The sequence below is a fragment of the Phasianus colchicus genome, chromosome 28, assembly GCF_987193195.1.
Source record: "Phasianus colchicus chromosome 28, bPhaCol1.hap1.1, whole genome shotgun sequence".
NCBI lineage: Eukaryota > Metazoa > Chordata > Aves > Galliformes > Phasianidae > Phasianus > Phasianus colchicus.
In genome coordinates, this window is record NC_143463.1 from 2,326,951 (window position 1) to 2,349,533 (window position 22,583).

Genomic DNA, 22,583 nt, shown 5'->3' on the forward strand with positions numbered 1-22,583 from the left:
GTATTTGTTTTTCTCAAATCTTCAACATCAGCGAGCTCAGCTTGCCACAATTACAGCTCTACACCCAACTTTAAGATTGCAGATTTCTGAGACCTTCTTGGGATTCTTCATCATTCCTGTTGGGAAACCTCTTTGCAATCAGCACTCTGAAGTCACAGCTTGGTGGCCGTTCTCCCTGGTCACCCTTTAGCTGACACCAAACCCCTTAACCCAGTGTTTGGAGCTGTCAAGTGGCAACAAGCTCTTTGGTGATGAAACACTGTTCCCTTCTGGAAAGGCAGACATGTCCTTGAGGTACAGATGAAAGCCCTTCCAAGAAAAAGGCGCATTGGGTTGTGTTGGATGGTTCCTAGCTGTTGGTGTAGTGGCTGTTTTGGCACGACAAAGAGTTGAGCAGAAAGCTGAGCAGGAAAAATAGATGAGGATAGGCTTCTTGGTGAAGACCTAACCTGTAGAACACATCACAAACTGTCACAACAAAGATGTGAAAAATTCCAGAAGGCAGAGAACCAAGGGACATGGCATGGCAGATGTGCTTGTGCAAGGCTCGCTTCCCAAGGAACATCCACTCAATGGGCAAGAAGAGAGCTTTGCTGTCAGGCAACGTCTTTGTTCAACACATTTGTTTAAATAAAAAACAGATCTTCACCACCTTCCTCGGATTTGTATCCTTCCACTGAAGACCTGGCACTGAGATCTCGGCGCTCTTTCACTCCGTAGAGTTACACGGCTTTTATTTTTTCTTCCTTTCTTGCGCAAGAAGGAAATAGGTCACATTTCAAAGAAACCAGCAAACGGGGGTTAGCAAATGCCAGACAGCTCACTGGATGCTACGGCCTTTTCCCCTCCTATCTTCCAAAATTGACACATTTCTCACTCGCCAAAGAAAGTTTTCCCCCTCCTTTCCTTTGTGTCTTCAAAACCACCATAACAACCCCCTGACGGGACGTTCTGCGCACCCACCAGCCAGGTAAGACCTTCTTTTTCGCTGTCGGTAGCTGTTCTACAACATGGCTGCTTTGTTCCTTGCCTCATAAGTGCTCCACACACCTGGTAGCGTCGCGGGTTTGTGGCAGAATGGAAGATCTTGTGAAGCACTGGTGTTAATAGGTCCAGCTGAACTCATTGTGTCGCTTCTCTACGCTTCTATCGACTGCTCCATCGCTGCTTGAGAAGACCAGCACAGTATTATGGGGCATCACGGCTTTTTTTCGTGTTGGGGTAGTTAGATCCTAAGATGAAATGGGAGCTTATAGGCCAATAATTGGGGCCAGTCTTTTTCTTTTATCTCTGGACATAAAACATCAGAATTTGTCTTCTCTGGAAGATTCCCTTTAAGTCCATTGCTACCCAGGATCCCAAGCAGCAATGTGGGAAGAATGAGGGTATTTGGCACCTGTTGGATAATGCTCCAAGTAATCAAGAAGGGCTTCAGAGATTTCCTACTGAGAAATGTAACAGCAAGTATATTCCGAAAAGAGGCTTCTACCAAATTCACGTTTGCTTCTCTTAATTTCTTTGTCATCTCATCTGTTACAGCCCTGCGCTTTGCTGTGAAAACAGGCACAATTCCAAGTCCCATCAGTTCAAGTACAGTCCATGGTGTTATGGAATAAACTAGAACAAAAGGAAAATTGAGATTAAGCCTCAGAAAACATTTCCTAATGGGCAGATCTATTAGATGGTGGAATACAGGCTGCAGAGATGAGTGGGAAACCCATCACATGGGCAGAACTGCAGAGGAGACTGGAGAAGGGATTAGATAGCCTGGCAGGGGGTGAGCAAACTGATCTACGAGGCTCTGCTTCCTCACATATCGATGATTTGTGGATTTTCAGTCTTTCCCCACGCTTTTCCCTCACTCAAGTCCCTGTAGAGCTTGCTGATGCTCCCAAGAATACAGCTTCTTACACAGATATGGATGGTGCCACAGCAGTATTAGAAAAATCATAATGGCATGTGGGTTTTAATGGCTTTTTTTTAAAAAAAAGCTGATTCCTATTAAACTTAATGAGAAAGAGGATTTTCTGAGAACTCTCAGACACTGCAATCCCTGTGATGCCCTGTAAAGTAAATGGCTTCAGAAGGAGCAGAAAGCCTTCAAAACATCAGGCTTTATACAGTTCATAAGCCCACTCAAACAGTACAGGAAACACAGATGGAGCAGTTATGGTCTGAGAGGTCAGAAAGGGCAGCAGCTCTGACTTGTACTGAGTGTGGAGACCAGCAGCACAACAGCAGAGGTACCAAGGGCAAAGAACGCTGAGATGAATATTGCCAACTTGGACTCTATGGGTTTGAGCTGAGCAACATGATCAGGAACAGAAAGATGCACGAAGCACATCCTTTCCTCACCACTGATCAAACGATTTCGTTCACTGAATTATGCTAACTTTGGCTTACAAAATCCCCAGAAGTGACAGGAAAGCCCCTGCTAAGTCTGGGATTGAATGGGCACAAAAGAGATTGGGGGAGCCAGGCTGGAGAATAGAGCCTAGAACAGAGGGCAGATAGCAGTGGCAATGGAACGTGGGCAGCTTTCTTCAAACTCCACCTAACAGAAAGGCTTAGCCACTCTATGGGAGGGAGGTCTTAAGATGACTCTACATCCCCAAATCGTATTCAAATAACTGGAACAGAGAGTCCTTAGAATTACCGAAGTAACAGAAAAGCCTCATGCAGATCTAACCCTTTACTTTCTGTGCTTCAGCTCTGTATTTGGAAAATAGAAATAGCACGCTGCCTGCTAGTGATGCATTTCAACACTCAGAACAGACCTTTTCACATAGGAAGTGAGTGATTGTGAATGCAAACTTCCATTACCACTTGCAAGTCACACGCTTTGCCCAAATGCCTGCTGGTCACATGCAAACACACACCTACACTTCAGAGCAGATGTGCTTTTGCAAGAACTAGCTGAGTTACTGAAGTCCAAGTCAACTTCCCCTGCTTCCAAAAGCGTTCATTTTTCTTCAGAATTTCTCCTTCAGGAATTTCTTACTACCATCTTGTAACCCCTTGCAGTCTGAAGAATGTTCAGTCCTCTTAAAAAATGCTTACAGAGCTCCTCTCATGCCTGTAAATTAGCTTTCAAGCTGAGACTCATCTTTTGCCTTTCAAACTTCAGAACAACTTATTGCTCAGTCAACCTTTGCTGTCAAATTGGAGATGGTTGTTAGGTTCTGAGATGCCATTTTATTTTATTTTTCTGGTCAAGCATTGGAATGAGTTGCCCAGGGAAGTGCTGAAGTCCCCATGTCTGGAGGTGTTCAAGAGGCATGTGGATAAAGCACTAAGGGACACAGTTTAGCAATGGGACTGGGTAGGTCAGGGTGATGGTTGGACCTGTGCCATTCCAGGATTCTATAGAAACAAACCTCAAGAAATACCAGAACTGTCAACTACTATTTATTGACTCAAATCTCATGCTCACATCCTAGGGAAAATCCTGCAGCTGAGGTGCACAGCACCGCTGCTTTTTGCCCAGGTTCTCTCTCAGTCAAATTTTTGGCCAATAAGAAAGTAACAGTGCACCTAGATGAGTGTTAAAATCCATTAAAGCCTTAAAAGAAAAGTATTTATGCTTCTGAAAATGTGAATAATCCCTCAGTAGAGTCCATTAAGTAAAGAAAGCCATGATAGCTTGGGTCAATTAAGAACAGATTGTTCATCTGTTATCCTGCTCCTATCTGCTTCTTCTCCATCCCATCAGAAAACTCCCAGTATGGCCATGGAGCAGACCACACTGGTATCTGAAAAGCTGAGATCTGCTGGGTAGATGGAAAACTTACATGATATTTTGAGTAAGAATGATGACCCTCTTCCTCTTAGATGTTTACGCTGATCCTGAAGATTATGGGTGTAGATGTACATGTATGGCTAGCCCCCTGGTGTCTTATCTGAGATATTAATCTGTCACACACAGAGCTGAAAGGCAGAGGTGAGAGTGTAACTACATCTATTTTTAAACAACTACAGCCTCATTTCATAAAGCCCTAAGGAGCTGAGACTGCACACACTTCTCTAAGCCAATGGAAGAAGCTCTCCCCAAATCCTGCATCAGATGTTCAGGGTTCCCACAGCTGTCATCATGTCAAGGTATAAAGGACAGACGGATGTCAGCAAGAGTCCTGCCACAGCCAGAAGCAGTGCAGACAGATACACTGCCTCTGTGCTGTGCAAAGAGCCAGCAAGCATTGCCCCAAGGAATGCAGTTTTGATGCAAGAACAGAGAGGAGCCTGGAGGAGGGCCCTGAAAGTGAGGTGGCTGTAGATGCCAGAGGCACAGGCAGAACTTGAGGAGGGTCCAGTGCTACCTGCAGCTCTGCATTTACGTTACCAGGGCAGGGTTAAACAGCACTGGGCAATTCTGAGAACTCAGTCAGACCCATGCAGGGCAGACATGCCCTGCACAGCTGCCAATGCCCCAGCTCCCCAGGACCTGGAAGGTTTTCCATTCTGTCTCTGCTGAGATTGCAGAAGAAAAACCTATTTGCAACTAATTGTTGTTGGTCTCACAGCCTGGTTCGTGGTGGGTGGGTCTCAGCAACAACAATTCTGCCAGCAGTGCCCAAGCAACCATGGGATGGGAACATCCAGCCTGTCCCACCACGGCTGGGTGGGAGCCAGCATCCTGGAGGGCACTGCAGCACAAAGCTCTGTCCTTGGACCGTAATGTTCTCCTTCAAGAATTTGTTTTGATGGGTTACTGGCGGACCACAACAGAAGTAGTTGGCATGTTCAGCCGACAAGGGGAGGCTGCAAGAGGGTAAAGCAGAAGCAAAGTGACCAGAGGGCGTTCCAAAAGACAGCTTTAACCCTCTGCTGCTCAATGCAGTGTCCTGTGTTCAGGGAAAAGAGGATGGCGTTTGCATTTTCAGCTGCAAGTGTTCAACATTAGTCTGCTTGGTGGAAGAGTTAAAGGAGATGGTGCATCTTGCCCACAGTAAGCAGCAGGGACAGCATAAGCAGACATTAATGCTTCCTTCCGTTGATGGATGCAACTTTCCATTGACAGCATAGAAAGGACGAAAGCTAAGAATCTGCCAGACCATGGAGAAGAAGCTATTTTTCACCTTAGTGTGGCTGATCACAAAAAAAAAAATGCTTCACAAAAAAGTGCACGGGATCAGTAATACTCTTCGTTTATCCCTTGTCTGTGAACAAGCAGAGGATCTGTTCTCATTTCAGACACTTATGCTCAACAAAAGACCACCCAAAATGTCAACAGTGGAAGAAAAATGTTTCTGCATTCAGTGTTTTTCAGTATTCCATGGAGCTTTGGCTGGACTAGAAGTTACCTTGGCCAGAGAAAGAAACAGAGAGTGTAACTTTCCCTAAATGGAACTCAGAATTGCAGAAATTAGATATGGGAAAGTCCTATTAGCTCATCCCAGTTTCTTCCTGCCCATGGAGAATAGTTCCCTGCAGTACTTTTTCTGACCCAGTGCTAAGTGAGTAGCAGTGGGACTTCCACTATCCTCCCCAGAGATACTGTTCCACATCCTGATGAATCCTATTAGAAAATGTTTCTTATTAATGAGCGGAAAGTAAGGCTCATATCCATTATCCCCATATCATTTTTTCAGTGCATCCAAACAAGCTTTTACTCCAGAAGATGATCATATTCTTCAGATGCTTGATGGTTGCTCTCTTTCCCTGCCTGCTGTCACACCTGCTCAACATATAATGCACATAATTAGTTCCTGCTCATTAGTCACATCAGCCAGGCCCTTCACTTGCTCCATCCTGTGCTTGCAATGTTTACAAACACTTCTAGTACCAAAACACATACTGAAATAAGCTGTCTCCATCCACAGCATGCAGGTGCCAGGATGGTGCCCACCACCAGCACTGAATCATAGGGGTGGGTTTGTGGTTTGATTTTTTTTATCATTGGGACTTTGTTTGGCAGGGTTTTGATCTGTTCCACGTGAACAAAACTCATCTTTGTGCATCTGAGAAGCTATGAATGCACCCAACCCTCTTCCAACCCCTTTCCCACCACCCACTTATTCACAGGAATATTTTGCTCACAAAAGCAGCGCCAGTGACAAACACCCAAAGCCCCACATTGGTTTTGCCCAGTCTGGCTGCTAGACCCCTTTGCCTGGCCTTTCAAAATGAGATTGAGAAACCTTGGTGACTCATGGCCATTCGAGAGCCCATAGCTCTTGCTGCAAGCACAGGGAAGTTCGCTTTGATGTCTCAGCCAAGTTCTGAGCTGGATATTTTTATCCTGTCTGCCTAAATCCCCTCTAGCAGGGCTAGAGGAAGGTCATCTCCTTAAGGTACTATTGTGTCAGCATCGTGGGGCTGAGTTATGGGGCACCTTGAGCACATGGCAGCCTTCCTCCTGGCTGAGATTCAGGGCACCAACACCACCTCAATACAACCTGCTTACTCCTGCCTGAGTAGTAATTGCATATCCCTGTCCTTTTCTTCCCCTAATGGCAGGGATTGGGACAACTTCAGAGCAGGACTATAAAACAGAGAAAGATTATAGTTATGTGTAGAGATATTGTCCAAAGAAAAGATGCCTTGTGTCATAGACAGAAGCCAGGTAGTTTGGGGTGGACCAGTGCAATACAGAAGACCAACAGAAGCCTGGCAATATCTACCGTATCAAATAGTCCAGTAACAAAAGGTCAGTAGGGAGAAAATACAGTAACCATTGCCTTATACAAAATTAATCAGAAAGATTAAGGAACTGAAACTAGATTAGCATTAATCTCTGCACTTATCAGATGTAATGTATTTCCACTGAATCAGCAGGTTTTAACCCATTTGAGAGGAACTTTAATGGAAGGTTAATCAGCAGATGGGTGAGCTGCCCAAGGTATCTCTAGAGAGTTCATCTCCCTCTGCAGAATAACTGAGATCCAGCATCAAGGTCAGGAGCAAAGGAATAGGGTATGGAGCCCAACAGCCAATCTGGTGCAGCTGCATAAAGAACAGCTGTCTCTTTTCAGGCCAAGGACTGCACACTCATCGTGCTGGAATCCCGACCCCTTTCTGGTTGGCTGTCAGCTCCAGCTCCACCTGCATGGCAGGTAAATGCAGGGACAGATGCTGTGCTCACCCATCCTCAGGGCATCCTGACATCATTCATTTAGACACGCTGACCCACAGCTGAGTTATCAGACCACACAGCACTCCCCAACACCAGGCAGTGAACAATGCACTGTGTTTAACCACGCTGGAACCTAATTAAAAGCTGTTCAGGATGAGTGGGTCCAGGGGGCCAGAAGTGTTTCCAGCAGCTCTACAATGGATCAGCAGGGTGTTCACAGCCTTCCAAAGCAAATCCACATGCAGCAGCTGAGCACAAGTTGCCTTATGGCAGTGTTCTTCTGCTTTATGCTATCACCCCTACCCGTGGATCCTGCACCCCACCTGTGCTCCAAGAGAAGCTCCTTAATGGGCATATTTGGAATAGGAGAGGATGCTACTGCAAACCAGGAGGTCCAAGGGGGAAGTACCCCCATCTGTGGGTACCAGAACTCAGGATTGTTCCTACACTAACTCAGCTACTAAAGGGCACAGCAATGCTGTCCTTTTCCCTGTACCAGGGTACGTGAGACTGTCCATACTACTGTATATCCCCAAAATATTAGTGTCAGCTAGGCTTGAGGCAAAGCATCACATTTAGTCGGATTTTTGAGACCCTCATCAAAGTCAGCACTTTTAATATGGTTCTGGACATTCTGATTTATCAGGGTCTGCTAGGTCCTACCTATAATAAACTCTTGTTCAGGGATCTTTTCATGGAAGAGGAGCACAATATAAAGAACCAATACCCTTTTCTTTAGAGAAGGAGCTCAAACTCCTATAGTCAGTGGCAGAACTAATTACCACCCTGTGGCCAGTAATCACCCAGTGCAAAGCAAACAGCAGCCACTCTGCACCAAGAAACATACTGATACCTGCATGCTTTGTTGTCTTTCTATTCATATTCCAGAAGCAAAGCACTAAGAGATAGCTAGAAGCTGTCAGAGCATGTGATACACCGCAGGCTTGGCCACACATAAATAGGAAACAAATTCATGCATGAAGTTTGTCTGTGCTGATCCAGAAGTAGGACCACCACCTTTAAATGATCCACTGTTGCTTCCTACTGCAGTACTCATAGAACATCCCCAGCTGGAAGTGATCATCAAATCCAACTCCCAGCTCCACACAGCACCATTCAAACCTTATGGTTGAGAGCTCCAGCATCCCTAGGGAGCCAGTTCCATGCCCACCACCCTCTGGTACCCTAACGCCTGCCCTGTGGTTAACTAAATGGGTAACTGTCATAAAAACAAAGTTAGTCTCACTGTTTTGGCTCAGGGGACCACAATCTGCCCGATTTCTGTTGTGCAGCACTGCAGAAACATCTGCCCCAGCGTTCTGCGGGTTCACAGCCACCAGTGAAAAGCAGGCTGGCACCAGACAACATGGCAATCCCAGCCATTAAAGTAACAGCTGGAGCAAAGGTGGCAGATAGCTGTAACCACAGGGCCCAGACAGGTGGTCCCCCCTTCCCCTGCCCCTCCCCACCTCCTGCTCTCAAGGAGAGAAGAGCAAATTGCTTCCGCTCATTGGCATCTGACAAATAACCACAGAAGGAAAACAAGTCCCCAGCAGGATATGAATGAGCTCAGGCCTTTACTGCCATCTGACTGCACCAAACAAGCGTGTCATCAATTCTCCACGCTCTGCTGCACCGTTTCTCCCGTTCTGAGAAGGATGAGCACTGTCAGCCTCAGGTTTAGAGGGGCCAATTTGAAGCAAAGCAGCAAGGAGATGTGGAGCAGGAGCATCCCAACAGTGCTGAGCCCCTGCATGGGCCTCATAAACACCACTGTGGAGTTATAAGTTTTCCTTTCAGAAAGGACTGTGGCCAAATGACTCCCATGTTCTGCTTCAAAGAACAGAGGTGTGCAGAGTTTTTGTACATGGCCAGGAATCCATGGGCAGAGATGAGCAGGTTGGGTTTACCTGCTCACTTCAACAATGAGAACACATGGGAAAAACACAGGCTTTCAGCAACAGCAGGGAGCTTTTTCCATGCAATTTCAGTCAACACAACCATTTCAGGTAGGACTGAATCAGGAACACACACTGACAAGTAAAAGGAGATTGTTATCTTCAATGACAAGCACTAGGCACCCTGCTTGGGCAAGCAAACAAATGGGCTCAGAGCTTCACCAGCTCCCACTCACACATAGCTGAAGTGTTAAAACGTGGTTGGATGGCTGAGGTTTGGGTGTGCAGTCAGCAGCAGGGAGGTCAGAAAGCAGCTGAAGCCAGGAAATGTAAGTGCTCACGAGGAAATCTTTGGAAGAGCTGCCATGGAATGCACTGAACATTAATCGCAGGCAATTAGAAGGCTACGGTCAGGACAATCCAAAGCAAGTTTAGGGTTTTGCTTTAAACTATGAAGCACTTAAAGTTGATCTAAAGTTATTTCGAGTCTATTGTCATTTAGCATTTCAAAGACCACGTCCCATGACATGGGAAGCAGCTCAGTCCATCATCTTGCGTATAGCAAGCCCTCAACTCACAATGGCATCTAAAGGGAACTTCTACACTTGTGACATTGTTCAACCCTTCAAAAGTGAGTGGGCAGCTACACGTAGATTTGATTGACTGAAGTCTCGATGGCTTCCTGCCTGGCTTTCCTGTGCATCGTGGTATGCAGACTGTATTTTTACGTGGGTGGTTTTTTTTTCCAGTGCCTCCTCGTGTCATAACACCAACTTGCAAACATGGCACAATCACAGACCCAAGGGGCTGAGCACCCAAAGTACCAACCAGGAACGTTCAGTACTTGCACTCTGCACTCTGAGGGACAGAGATAGAGCAGGTGCTGGAAAAAACAGGTCCTTCTGCTTGGAAGACCTGCATCGCTTCCTGCAGGCACTGGTTTGTCATGTCTGGCAAAGCAACCCATGAAATCAGTTCTCATTTTTGCCTGCACTTCACACTGCAGGAAAAGAAAGTTGTGGGAGGTTTGTGTGAGCCTGCTGAGGCTGTGCCAGGGTTGCTCAGCTCCACACAGAGGCAATGTGAAGGAACAGAGCCATAGCTTGGAGCAAGAGCTTAGCCATGCCATGGAGCCCTGAGGTGTGGGTAGTAGAAAGCCTGGACACTGTCAGGGCTGTAAATCATCCTATTCAAGGGTACCAGTCTGCCCTCAGACTTCAGGAGGTGACTTTCCCACATGGCTGGGAACATAGAAGAGTTCTAAAGAGTGATAACATGGCTCATCTGTGGCAGCAAGCCTTATGCAAAAGGGGTGCCAGGGCCTGAACCAAGGGGTTCTATGGCCAGAACCAAGGGGTTGCATAGCCTAAGCCAAGCTCTGATCCCAGCCTTCACTCTGATATCTCTCTGAGACTCTCCTGACTCCAGACCTGGGCTTGGAGAGAAAAACACTCTGTGACAAAATTGCCTGTGTAGGCAGTTGGAAACTTTGTAGGAGCTCAGTGATGATCAATGGCTTCTGCTGATTGAACAGTTTTCAAATGTTCCGTTTTCTGTGATGTTTTGGTCCCAGACCTTACAGAGAAGGGAACCAATGAGTTTGGGTGCCTCACCCTTGTACCTGTTTATCCCAGGTAGCGAGTGGAAATTAGTAGCAGATGAAGAAGGCTGTCAACCTTCCCACTGCATACTCAGCGCTTCCTCTTCCTGTGTGAACGTGACTCATGAGCTTACCCTGCAGTCAAAAACAGGAGTTGCAGTGCTTGCTCTTCAACCCACCGCCAGTGCTCCCATCTCAGGAGCAGAACTGGGCGATACTGAACCCAACGTCAGGGCTGCTTTGCTTCCTGGAGCATTTCCAATGAGCTCCAAACACTGACTGCTGTTCGAGTTTTTTAGCTACGTTGTGCCCTCGTTTGCCTTCTGTCTCATACTGGCAGATCAGCCGAGATCCCACTTTGTTTCATTTGTTGACTTTGATTAAAGGGGCTTCAGAATTCAGAATTTAGGCTTGCTTGAGCTGCCTGACAGGGCTTACACTCGTTCCACGTGCAGGCTGCAAGTGCTGCTGATGGCTTCCTGTTGTGGTTTCCTGCCTTAGCTGAAAGACCTCCTTGCCGCGCCTGCTCTCCCTTCCTGTTCTCATCAGAGGGGCACTTCTGGGCTTAATGAGCACAACAAACAAATAGGTACAGAGAAGAGTCTGGTTGCCATAAATCCAGTTCCTCATTAGGTCTGTTGAACACTGAGCAAGGTGCACAGAGCTGAATGGTTGCCTCCTAGCTCCTACACCGTTCCTACCAAAACAGAGCACACATCAGACCCTTCCCTAGCCTTGGGAGCCCAGAGCTGGCAAGAGGCAGCTGGGTGGCATGGTGCATCCAGTGATGGATGCCCCATCATTCATTGGAGGTGCCCAAGATGAGTTTGGAGGGGGCCTTGAGCAGCCTGATCTGGTGTGGGGCACAGAGCTCTTAGTGAGGGGTTGGAGCTTGATGATCACTAAGATCCCTTCCAACCCAACCATTCTATGGTTCTGTGATTCTGATGGCAAACCAAGCATAGCTCCAGCCTAAGAGCCGCTTCTGCAACAGCACAGCGGGACCAATGATCAGCATTATTCTTCCCATCATGTTCAGAAATGGGGGTGATGCTGGGAAAAATCAGGGTAAATACCAGAGGACTGGCCAACAGGCTGGGTTTCCTTTACTGTAAACATGAGTGACGCCTTTGCGGGAAATGCGGAGGGACACCACGACTGGCATGGTTAGTGGGCATGGTGGGGATGGGCTGATGGTTGGACTAGATGCTCTTAGTGGTCTTTTCCAACCTTAATGATTCTATGATTCTCTGTCTCTGGTCTTTTTGGGGTCAGCATCTGCATAATGACAAAACTGAAGACTAGGCTCCAGGGAACAAATGAGACCCTGTAAATGTCGTAGGATTTCCGTTAATCAACGTGGGTGATTTTAGATGTTTTGATACAAAACCAGTAACTCTCAGGGAAAGGGGCTCTGCAATGACTCAGTCAATGAAGTGCCATTTCTCACTGCACTTTCACCAAGAACCAGCACTGCAGCAGCATGGTGGTAGGTTTGCTTCTGGTTTTAGGCTGCTCTGAGCAGGGATCTCCAGTAATGCTTGCACATTTCAGCTTGATGGGGTCTGGGGGATTGAACTTGCTTTGCAGTGACAGCCAGCCACCTCTGAGCTCCAGGTTTCTCTGGAGCACGTGCAAGATGTAGAAATAGGAACTTACAGAAATTGCAATCACAGTAATGACCAAATTCAGAAATCAGGTATTGGAGGAAAAAATCCATACAATTTATCAAGGGACCGTTAGAAGAAGGGCTTCTCCTCGTTCCTGTCAACTGTTGGCTAATGTCTGCCTAGAAGCACTTGGGTTTGTATTTACTTTCTTTTGCTGTGTTTGGTGCAGTTGTATATCTATATGTTCTTTAGACGTTAAGATTAAAACATGAGATGTTTTGATCTTAATTTATTTAAAGTTTTGTCCTAATGGACTTTTACAGCAAAAATAATTTATTCAGAGAGGAGAAAGAATTTCCTTTTATTGTGAACAGTGCCAAAGAGAAAATAGGAAGTAAAAGCTGACAACATTGGGATGGATGTAAGAAGCACATTTTTAACAGCAAAGGTAACTTGTGACTGGAGCAATTCACTGTAGGATTTGGTGCATTCTCTGCTTGAACTAGATGAAAATCAGGTGTATTTCTGCTTACACTTTCTAGCCTTGTTCAGGGCAGAACAGAGGATTTACTGTGTGGGATTTTCAGGGCAGAAATGTGAATTCACCCACGTAAGCAATGTTCAAAGTGACCTTAAAGGCTGAAGAACCTAAGTGTTTGAATCCCAATCAATGAAGAACTTTGGTTCTCTCTTCCAGATTGAGCAGCAGTAGCGTGTAAGCCAAGCCGGGCAGTTCCAACGCGTGCAGCAATGCCTGATGCTGCCGCTCACCTTCCCTTCTACTATGGCAGCATTGCCAGGTCGGAGGCTGAGGAATACCTGAAGCTGGCTGGCATGTCAGATGGGCTGTTCCTGCTGCGGCAGTGCCTGCGCAGCCTGGGGGGCTACGTCCTTTCCATGGTGTGCAACCTGCAGTTCTATCATTATGCCATCGAGCGCCAGATGAATGGAACCTACGCCATCGCGGGTGGCAAAGCACACTGTGGGCCTGAGGAACTTTGTGAGTTTTACTCCAAGGATGCCGATGGGCTCTGCTGTACCCTCCGCAAACCCTGCAACCGCCCCAGCGGCGTGGAGCCCCAGCCTGGGGTCTTTGATAGCATGAGGGACAACATGGTGCGCGAGTATGTCCGGCAGACATGGAGACTGGAGGTAATGGTCGTGGCCAACAGCATCACGGGGCTGTGCAAGGAGCAATCTCTGGTTCTTACTGCCACCTCCCATCCTCTCCTCCTCTATCAGTATCCTCCTCTTCTGTAACATCATGGTACAGCCAGCTCTTTCTCCTCTGTGGCTGCAGGCACTGAAAGCAGTCTGGTATCTCAGTTGCTTGGTGTTGGTTGGTGACCAGCTACTCTATAAGCATTTCTCCATGTGCCATTTGCTCCTCTGCAGCACACGGGGCACTCTTTGTAGTTAGAGCCTCATCCGTGCCTCCATAATGTCATGATGGAACTAGGCTCAAAACTCTTGCTCAGGTTTTCTTTGCTCTTCAAAGTCATTGGAGGCTTTGCCTATGAGCCTGAGGCACTGGGTAACCAGCTCAAGTCTGCCTATTATTTAAATTTAAAAACAGCTACGGAGAGATTGCTGTGGTTGGTTGTACTCAGGAACATGGATAATGTAGACAGACTAAGCAAAACTTTGTGGATAGCCACAGTGGCAGCCATATAACGAGTTTTTTCTCCCTGCTGTCACCTCCACAGTGGCTCCCAAGTCTTTTACAGAAAGATCGATCGGGCATCATTCTCCCTAGGGAGCCTTTCTGCAAAAGATCTCTAAAAGTGACCCGTTTTTGACTGGAGGTGCTGGTCAGAATGAGACCTTCAATAGGGCTTCTCCATGAAGCTGGACTGTGATCGCTGGTAAATAACACAAAGGACATTGCCACCTACTGGCAAATGAAAACCTGCAGCTCCTTATAAAGTGTGGAGCTGACAGAACTCCTTTATGGTAACAGACATTGATTTCCAGACTGTACTGCCCAGGGACAGCAGGCAGCCAGGGCAGGGGTCCTGGTCCCCCAGGAACACAGAGGGAGAAGGCACCCACGAAGCTGATGTCAGACCATCCATACGAACATGGTGGCTTCACTCTTAGAATCATAGAACTATTAAGGTTGGAAAAGACCTCTAAGATCAAGCCCAACCTCAACCCATCTCACCATTCCCATTAATCATGTCCCTCGGTCCACATCTCCATGATTCTTGAACACCTCCAGAGATGGTGACTTCACCACGTCCCTGGCCAGCCTGTGCCAATTTTTCATCACCCTTTTTGAGAAAAAATTGTTCCTAATATCCATCTCGAACCTCCCCTGCAGCAATTGAGGCCATTACCTCTTGTTCCCTCACCAGCAAATAAATGGACATCAGATGGGTTTAAGAGGAGAAAGCAATTCAGATAAGTGAGTAACAGTGATACACAGAATAACAAAATTCTATCCAGCTGTGCTTCTGGCATGATTAAAGTCACTGGTGCTTTAGTTACAGGACCATCCAAGTTTCTTGTGACATCGCTCCAAGATATGCTGAAGCCATGCCTCACTTCTCTCTCTCTTCCAGGGGGATGCCCTTGAACAGGCCATTATAAGCCAGGCCCCTCAGGTGGAGAAGCTCATTGCAACCACAGCCCATGAGAGGATGCCCTGGTACCATGGCAACATTGCCCGGGATGAAGCTGAGCGGAGGCTCTACTCTGGGGCACAACCCGATGGCAAATTCCTGTGAGTACACAAACCCTGGCAGATTCCATCCCCATTCTATCTACCATTTCCCCACTTCCAGTGCCCTCTGGTTATTTGTTTCATGTGAGTATTCCTGAGAGTTTGGTTAGGTATGGTCAGACTGTTGTTATGGACCTTTCAAATTCAGGCTCTGCCACTCCACATCTGTTATTTTCCAAGAAGTGTCTGGCCTTCATGAATCCAGTTTTGAGCTTTATTTGTTTCTTGTGTTTAGAAGTCTGCAAGAAGCATGCTTATTAATTAATGCACTGGGTGATGTCAGATAAAAGGTTCAGTAGACAAGGACATTTAACAGTGAAATTGAGGCTCTATAGAATAACATATTTCTGCAGAGGTGAGACAGCCCTTCATTTAATTATCTCCCTAACGAGTTGGAGAAAGAAATAACCAACCACCACTGCAGCCGTTTGCAGGGCAAAACCTTGAGCTGCTTTTAATAGTTCTTCTTCCCACCAGGCTGAGAGACAAAAAGGAAAACGGCACTTATGCTCTGTCCCTTGTCTATGGCAAAACAGTTTATCACTATCGGATCGACCAGGACAAGTCTGGCAAGTACTCCATCCCCGAGGGGACCAAGTTTGACACGCTCTGGCAGGTACCGTGCTGGGGGATGATAAGCACTGCTGTCCTAGCAAAGCAAAGGCACTTCTCCCTTGTTACATCTGCCCATGCCTTGGGGGAAAGGAAAGGCCATCTGGAGCCATAAGGACACCAAGAGCTTGGAAGGTCTTTAAGATCTTGCACACAGAGACTCAGGAGGCCCATAAGTCTTGAGCCAACTCCCAGAACTTTGACGTGACCGCAGATCCAAGTGCCAGGAGACACATCCTGTCACCCCACAGAGGCTGCTTGCAGACAGGAGATGGCTGTGATATCCCACCAGTGAGGAGGGGGCTGGGTTTTAGGGGATGTGACAAGTGCCTGAAGCCCAGGTACCAACCCCCATCCTGGCTCACTGTGGGCACACCACAGCCCAATGAATCACAGAATAATCTGCGTTGGAAGGGACCCTGAAAGGATAATTGAGTCCAACTCCTGGGGCTGCTCCAGGAAAGGAATGCACCACTTCTTCCTGGGGAGGGCTGTTTGCAGGCTGTAACTGTTTTGCTGAATTTTTCAAATTCCCAGGACTGTTTTCACTCTGAATTTGAAAGAAAACAAAGACTTCGGGGCTTTTTTTTTTTTTTTTTTTTTTTTTTTAATGGACGCAGAACTGTGCCAGGCTCTTAATTTGGAATGAAATCTGAGCCACGCAGGAGGGGAAGAGAAAGTCTGGTCCCCTGTGCTCTGGTGGCCAGGGCTGGGGTGGTGGTCTCCAGCTAAAGTGTGACCCCCACTGTGTTGGAACCAGAGGGTGCTGCATTGGAAAAGTGCCTGAGATCCAGAAAGTGAATGCTGGGATTCTGCTAGGAAAGCCAAAGGTTCCTTTTAGTCTTTATCAGACTTACAGTCCCTTCCGGTTGTGTCAACAATGACATTACACTGAGAATGCCCTACCCAGCCCTACTACTAAAGGTTTTCTCTTTGTCTTTCTTTGGGGCTTATCTGACTTCCCAAACTCTTCCCAGCTCTGGCAGACACCCAGATACAAATGCTGTAGGAGTTTCCTGAGTGCACAGATAGAAAGAAATAACTGAGTCCCTGGTTGCCATAAATCTGAGAGAAATTATTATGATAAACCACATGTGTTGCCTGCAAAAGAAGAGATGGTTTTCTGTTTGCATTAATCTCTTTTTCCCCTGATTCCTTTATCAGCTGGTGGAATATTTGAAGCTCAAACCAGACGGGCTGATTTTCTACCTGAGGGAAAGCTGCCCCAACCCCAGCATGCCAGGTGAGATGGTGCCAGTGCCAACCCTGGCCTCGGTCACTTGTCCCAGGTGTCACAACCATCACTTCATCTCCTGTCTGTGGGACTCCTGAGGGCTGGGAACAGTGCCCGTATCCATGCACGTTTCCACATCCATTATGGTTAAAGTGGTAGAAAGGGACGTTTGTGTGGGAGGGATTGGATCCTCAAAGGGCTGATGCTCTGTTCCTGCTTGGGATGTAAGCAGACTTTCACTAATAACTCCTCTCTCCCAATCCACAGCCTCTGCAGCACCAGCTCCACCAACCCACCCCTCCGTGAGCGTAAGTTGTGGGGACAGTCTGCTCTACTGGTACCTCATTTAGTGGCACTTTGAACTGATCAAACTGTGCTCTTCTTTAAAAGGCAACAACTGGAATATATTAAGGCCGGCTGCAATGCTTTCCAGCTTGGATGGGGGCAAGGAATAGCTGGGCATAGCTACCATCAGTGCCAAGAATGGTTTCCATTCACGCTGTGCTCCTTGCAACACATGGGGCTGTCCTTGGGGAGCCCTCTCCCCCTGCCCTCTTTGCTGGGCAGGAGTGAGGGAGATGTGGCTGGGTTCTGGGAACGCTCAGCCCCACTGCTGGCTGCTGGCCATGGGTCTTTGTGCTCCCTCTGCATCCTCAGCCCCGGGGAAAGTCCACGCTCAGTGCCCAGCTGTGCTGAAACCAGCAAGTTTGGGCTGTGTGAGTGCCCAGCAGAGCCTAAATAAAGGGCTGAGCATTTACCCAGATTGTCAGAGAGCTTTCACAATCTGTGTTGGCTTCTATGGTGACTACTGCAAGCAGTACTGGGGCTCAGAGCTGTGCTGGATGAGTTGTACCACAAACAGCTCTGAGGCTATGAGGCTGCAGAGCTGCACAGGGTTCATGGCAGCCAGGACCAGACCAGCTCAATGCCATGTCAATCCTTGTGCCCAGCACTGCACCTCACAGTGGAAACCACCAGCTGGGCCTCTGTTGGACTGCAGAGGTTCCCCATCCCTCACCTCTCCCATTTCAAGTTAGAACAGTTTCCCCTGGCTGCTTTATCCACTTTATCACTGTTTCTTTTCCAGAAAAACCTTGGGCCTCTCAATGCAGATGGATACACACCGGAGCCTGTAGGTGAGCATCTCTGAAAGCCCTCAAGCCATAGGAGTTGCCATTTGTATCACCTTCTGGTCAAAAAGCTGTGCTGCAAAGCCTCTTTTCTACAAGGGCACCCAAGAACATCCCACTCACTTCAGGGTGCTGAGCCAAGAATATTGCAGAACTGTCTGCCTGCAACCAATAGCCAGCAAAGTCCTGTTCCATTCCACATCTTCTGCCTACTAAATTCTTGGTGTCTTCAGTTAGGTTTCAGTGGGGTGAAGTTAAACACCCAAAAGAGTGTTGATGTGTTGGCACAGGCTGCCCAAGGAAGAGGTGGAGTCACTGTCCCTGGAGGTGTTTAAGAAATGTGTAGATGTGGTACTCAGGGACATGGGTTGATGGGCCATATGGATGGCCATAGGGACTGGTGGTAGGTGTATGGTTGGACTGGATGATCTGAGAGGTCTTTTCCAACCTTCATGATGTCTGGGACCTGCAGGAACCTGTGGAATGGGAGTGCTCCAAAGTTTCTCTCCATCCCAGGTCCTCTTTTTTAACTCAGTGAGGCCATAGGCTGTGAGAGGAAGGGAGATGCCCAGGAGGAAAGTTTGAATGCTGGATTCTGCAGGAGAATTGGCCAGGAGGGAGGAGAAAATCCAAACGAAGGAGAGAGAGGCAGGGAAGAGTACATCATTTACAACTACAAACAACTGTATCTCTCTGGAACATGCAGGGAAGTCACGCATGCTACCCATGGACACCAGTGTTTATGAGAGCCCATACAGTGACCCTGAGGAACTGAAGGATAAGAAACTCTTCTTGAAGAGGGACCATCTGATGATTGACGAAGTAGAACTGGGAGCAGGAAACTTTGGATGTGTCAAGAAAGGAGTCTACAAAATGAGAAAGTGAGTGCTGCCCTGTGAGATGCCCAGGGAGAAAGAAGAGGGTGCTTCAGACTGAGCTCAGAGGTGTCCCCTGCCATCCAGTTTCTACTTAGAGAGACCATAGAGTGATAATGGGCAGTATAAGGGAAACTTTGGAAGGTCAGTGGTGGCCTTCCCAGGACTTTCAGTGACAGCCTTAGTGTCCTAAGAGTGTAATATGTGCCCCTGTAGCCCCAGGCATGGGGCTACCACTTCTGGAGGCATTTGCTGGGCTCAGAGGAGCAAGTCTGTGCTTCTGAGGTCATCTTGACCCACATCTGGTCAAAGGAATGGAGCTGATTCAATGTGCAGTCCTTCCTCTGGTTCTCTGTGAGCCTATAAAGATGACTTTGTGCTTATGATCCCTCTTGAAAAATGACAGCAGTGATGCAGATATCACTGTGTGAGAAGCCTTCAGACCTACAAATGGCAAATATTACATGAATCCAGCTGCTGTTTAATTCATCCATGTGTCTGTTCCTCTTTTACCCTGTGCAGGAAGCAGATCGATGTGGCCATTAAGGTGCTGAAGAGCAACAATGAGAAAACAGTGAGGGATGAAATGATGACAGAAGCTCAGATCATGCACCAGCTGGACAACCCCTACATCGTCCGCATGATTGGGGTCTGTGAGGCAGAGTCCCTGATGCTCGTGATGGAGATGGCTTCTGGTGGACCACTCAACAAGTTCTTGTCTTCCAAGAAGTGAGTACTGAATAAAACATGGCTGATTCTGTGCATTTCTCATAAAACTCATTGCTGTCAGGGGTGTCTGACTTTGTAGGGAAATGGAGGGCAATAATAGCAAAAAGAGATTCCTTTTAATGCAAGCTAATAGGAGGCGATGCTTCTAGATCATAGATGTCCTTGTTCATTCTCCTTTGCAGCTGGAGAGCTTAGAAGGGACTATGTTGTATTGATTAATGACAGGTCCTTGTTGTCCAGCAGTTTTATTACTGCATTGTCTTTCCATCCTCCCCAGAGACGAAATTACAGTCAGCAATATTGTGGAGCTGATGCATCAAGTATCCATGGGGATGAAGTACTTGGAAGAAAAAAATTTTGTCCACAGGGACTTGGCAGCAAGAAACGTCCTGCTGGTCAATCAGCATTATGCCAAGATCAGTGACTTTGGCCTCTCAAAAGCTCTTGGTGCTGATGACAGCTATTACAAGGTAAGTGTAAGCTGAGCAAAAGATGGAAATAGACAGCAGGAGGCCTCCAGGCTGTGGGCTGAGATCCCCAGAAACTGGGGCTCTGGGCTCCACCCAGGAGACCTGCTGCACAACCATATCACATTCTGTCCAACCCCAGTGCTGTGGCATTAAAAGGGGCTTTGCAAAGTCCAGGAGGTGAGGAAGAAATGCAAACGGGGAATTTTTCTGCAGTGTGGGATTTCATTTAACACAAACGTAGCAAAGTAGAACTTGGATTTGGCCCAGAGCAATCTTTATCTCAGGGTGCAGATGTTCCTTTTTCTTTGCTGTAGGCCAGGACAGCAGGAAAGTGGCCTTTGAAATGGTATGCGCCAGAGTGCATCCTTTATCACAAGTTCTCCAGCAAGAGTGATGTATGGAGCTATGGCGTGACCATGTGGGAGGCCTTCAGCTACGGGCAGAAACCATACAAGGTGAGGAGGCAGAGCTGGGTCTATCATGGGTGGATGCTACAATCTGGATTCCCACCCTGAGCCAGGCTGAGACACACTGAAACTTCAGTTTCCGTTCCTTTGAGCTTTTGCCACCGTTGAATAGAAGGGAAAGCAAACAGGCTCACTTCCACTTTATGGAAGGCACAAATTGGATTGCTTGGGTCCTTCAGCTTTGTGTTCATGTAAGGGAGAGGAAATGGGAAACAAAACATTTGGGTTTGAATCAAAGCAGATCTTCTCTTTGATCCTTCTACCTGCTTGCAGAGCTGAAATATCAGTTTCTCAAACACTGCTCAGCCCGAGCTTGGGATGAGACACCCAAAGATGGTGACTATATGGGACGTGCTGTGCATGGACCCAAAGCATTACCAGCACAGATCTGCCTTTGCTGAGCCTGTTGCTAGCTCCAAAAACATTAAAATGTTTTCTCACTTGATCCTCTCCTAGAAAATGAAAGGCCCAGAGGTCATCAGCTTCATAGAGCAAGGGAAACGCATGGACTGTCCCACCGAGTGCCCAGCAGAGATTTACGCCCTCATGATGCAATGCTGGACCTACAGGTAAAGACTTCCCTTGCTCATTTCTCTGCTGGCCCATCAGGACAATACGAATGAATGTTGTCTCCTGCCTTTGTCTCATTCCCAAATCCACGACACATAGAATGCATCCATTTCTTGCTTATTGTCCCTCTTCATTTGCCTGCACCAACCCTGGAAGATGTCAGAGCCTCTCTGCTTCTGCACCTCTCATCCTAGAAAGGTCTCAGCTCCTCTCCTTAGCCCTCGTACAGCTTGTGCTGTTCCCCCCCCCAACATTATTTGGTGCCTGCTACCTCCTCCATTGGATCAACCCACTTCCGTCCTTCCGTTGGCTCTTATTTGTTCCTTTCTGCCCTTACAGATGGGAAGAGCGTCCAGGATTTTTTTCAGTGGAAAACACAATCCGCACCTACTACTACAGCATTGCCACCAAGGCAGAAAACGGTTCGAAGGCAGAGGACAAGTCAAAAGCAGCTTTTCCTTGAGTTTCCCTATCTATCCCTCAACACACACCCTGGACTTCCTGCACAGGACCTGGAAAGGCTCTTTGCAAATTTTAACTTTAATCTGTTATATGGTGGGGTTTTTTTCGCTCCAGAACTAAGAAGCCAGGAGATGATGCTGCCAGCAGACAGTAGAGGAGATCACTCTTTTGTGCTCTGTGTTTCCCAACTGCCAGCCATGGTTTACAACTCCAGTCTGACCAGCACACGACAGTACAGGATGGTGTTGTAGTTCCTTCCTACTCACTTCCAAAACCATATCCCAAAATCATAGCTTAATGCCAACCAGGCTTACTGGGGATGAACTGTGCCGGCTCCAGCAGACCTGGATTTCTCCCCAACCGTCACAAAACAATTCTTGTGCTGGAAACCTGCTCAGTACAGGGCATGGTGTCTTCTTCCCTGCACTGGTTAAGGCTCCTCATACAACAAAACCCCAAGCATCTGTTGCTTGCCCCTTGGGCCCTGACTGCCTCTGTGCTACTGAAATGAGCGTTTTGGTCACTCTATAAATAAACTATATTTTTTAGCATCCCTATGTCTCAGACCATTGAACTGTTGTAAATATATGCAGCTGCTTCAAGCCGAAAATTGTCATTCCCTTCCAGCAAGGCAGGGTTTCCCTCTCTGACACTCTCCATATGCCTGCAGAGTCACCACCCTTGTCATCCTTGGTTGGCTTCAGGGCAGAGCTGGAGCTTTCCTGCACAAAGAGCTGCTCAGCTGAGTCCACTGTGGAAATCCATCCATCCATCCATCCATCCATCCATCCATCCATCCATCCATCCATCCATCCATCCGTCTGTCTATCTATCTATCTATCTATCTATCTATCTATCTATCTATCTATCTATCTATCTATTGAGGCTCACACTGTTCTACCCCCGCCCTGGGTGCAGTGTATGACCCATGCTGCTGAGGTGTGGTCTGCAGTGTTTTCAAGGCAGGGGAAGCAGAGGAAGGAGGAGATCAGAGCTCTGAGATACAGCAAAAATAAATGCTTATCTCTCAGCATCTTCTGGTATCTGAAAGCCACGCAGTAGCTCACACAGTGTACCTTGTCCACAAGGTAAAACAAACAGCCCTGTGGGGGCACAGCCCTTATCTAAG

At 47.4% G+C, this 22,583-nt stretch overlaps 1 protein-coding gene across 1 annotated transcript; it reads left to right on the plus strand.

Annotated features, from left to right (window-relative positions):
• Window positions 1-767: 767 nt before the first annotated feature.
• Window positions 768-22,038, plus strand: ZAP70 (zeta chain of T cell receptor associated protein kinase 70). Its single transcript, XM_031604611.2, has 13 exons — window positions 768-970; window positions 12,878-13,332; window positions 14,745-14,905; window positions 15,383-15,521; window positions 16,682-16,760; window positions 17,019-17,059; window positions 17,839-17,887; window positions 18,588-18,762; window positions 19,279-19,485; window positions 19,763-19,955; window positions 20,270-20,410; window positions 20,879-20,991; window positions 21,332-22,038. The coding sequence occupies exons 2-13, from the start codon at window positions 12,931-12,933 to the stop codon at window positions 21,453-21,455; spliced, it is 1,824 nt and encodes a 607-aa protein (XP_031460471.1). The 5' UTR covers window positions 768-970; window positions 12,878-12,930; the 3' UTR covers window positions 21,456-22,038.
• The last annotated feature ends 545 nt before the right edge of the window (window positions 22,039-22,583 follow it).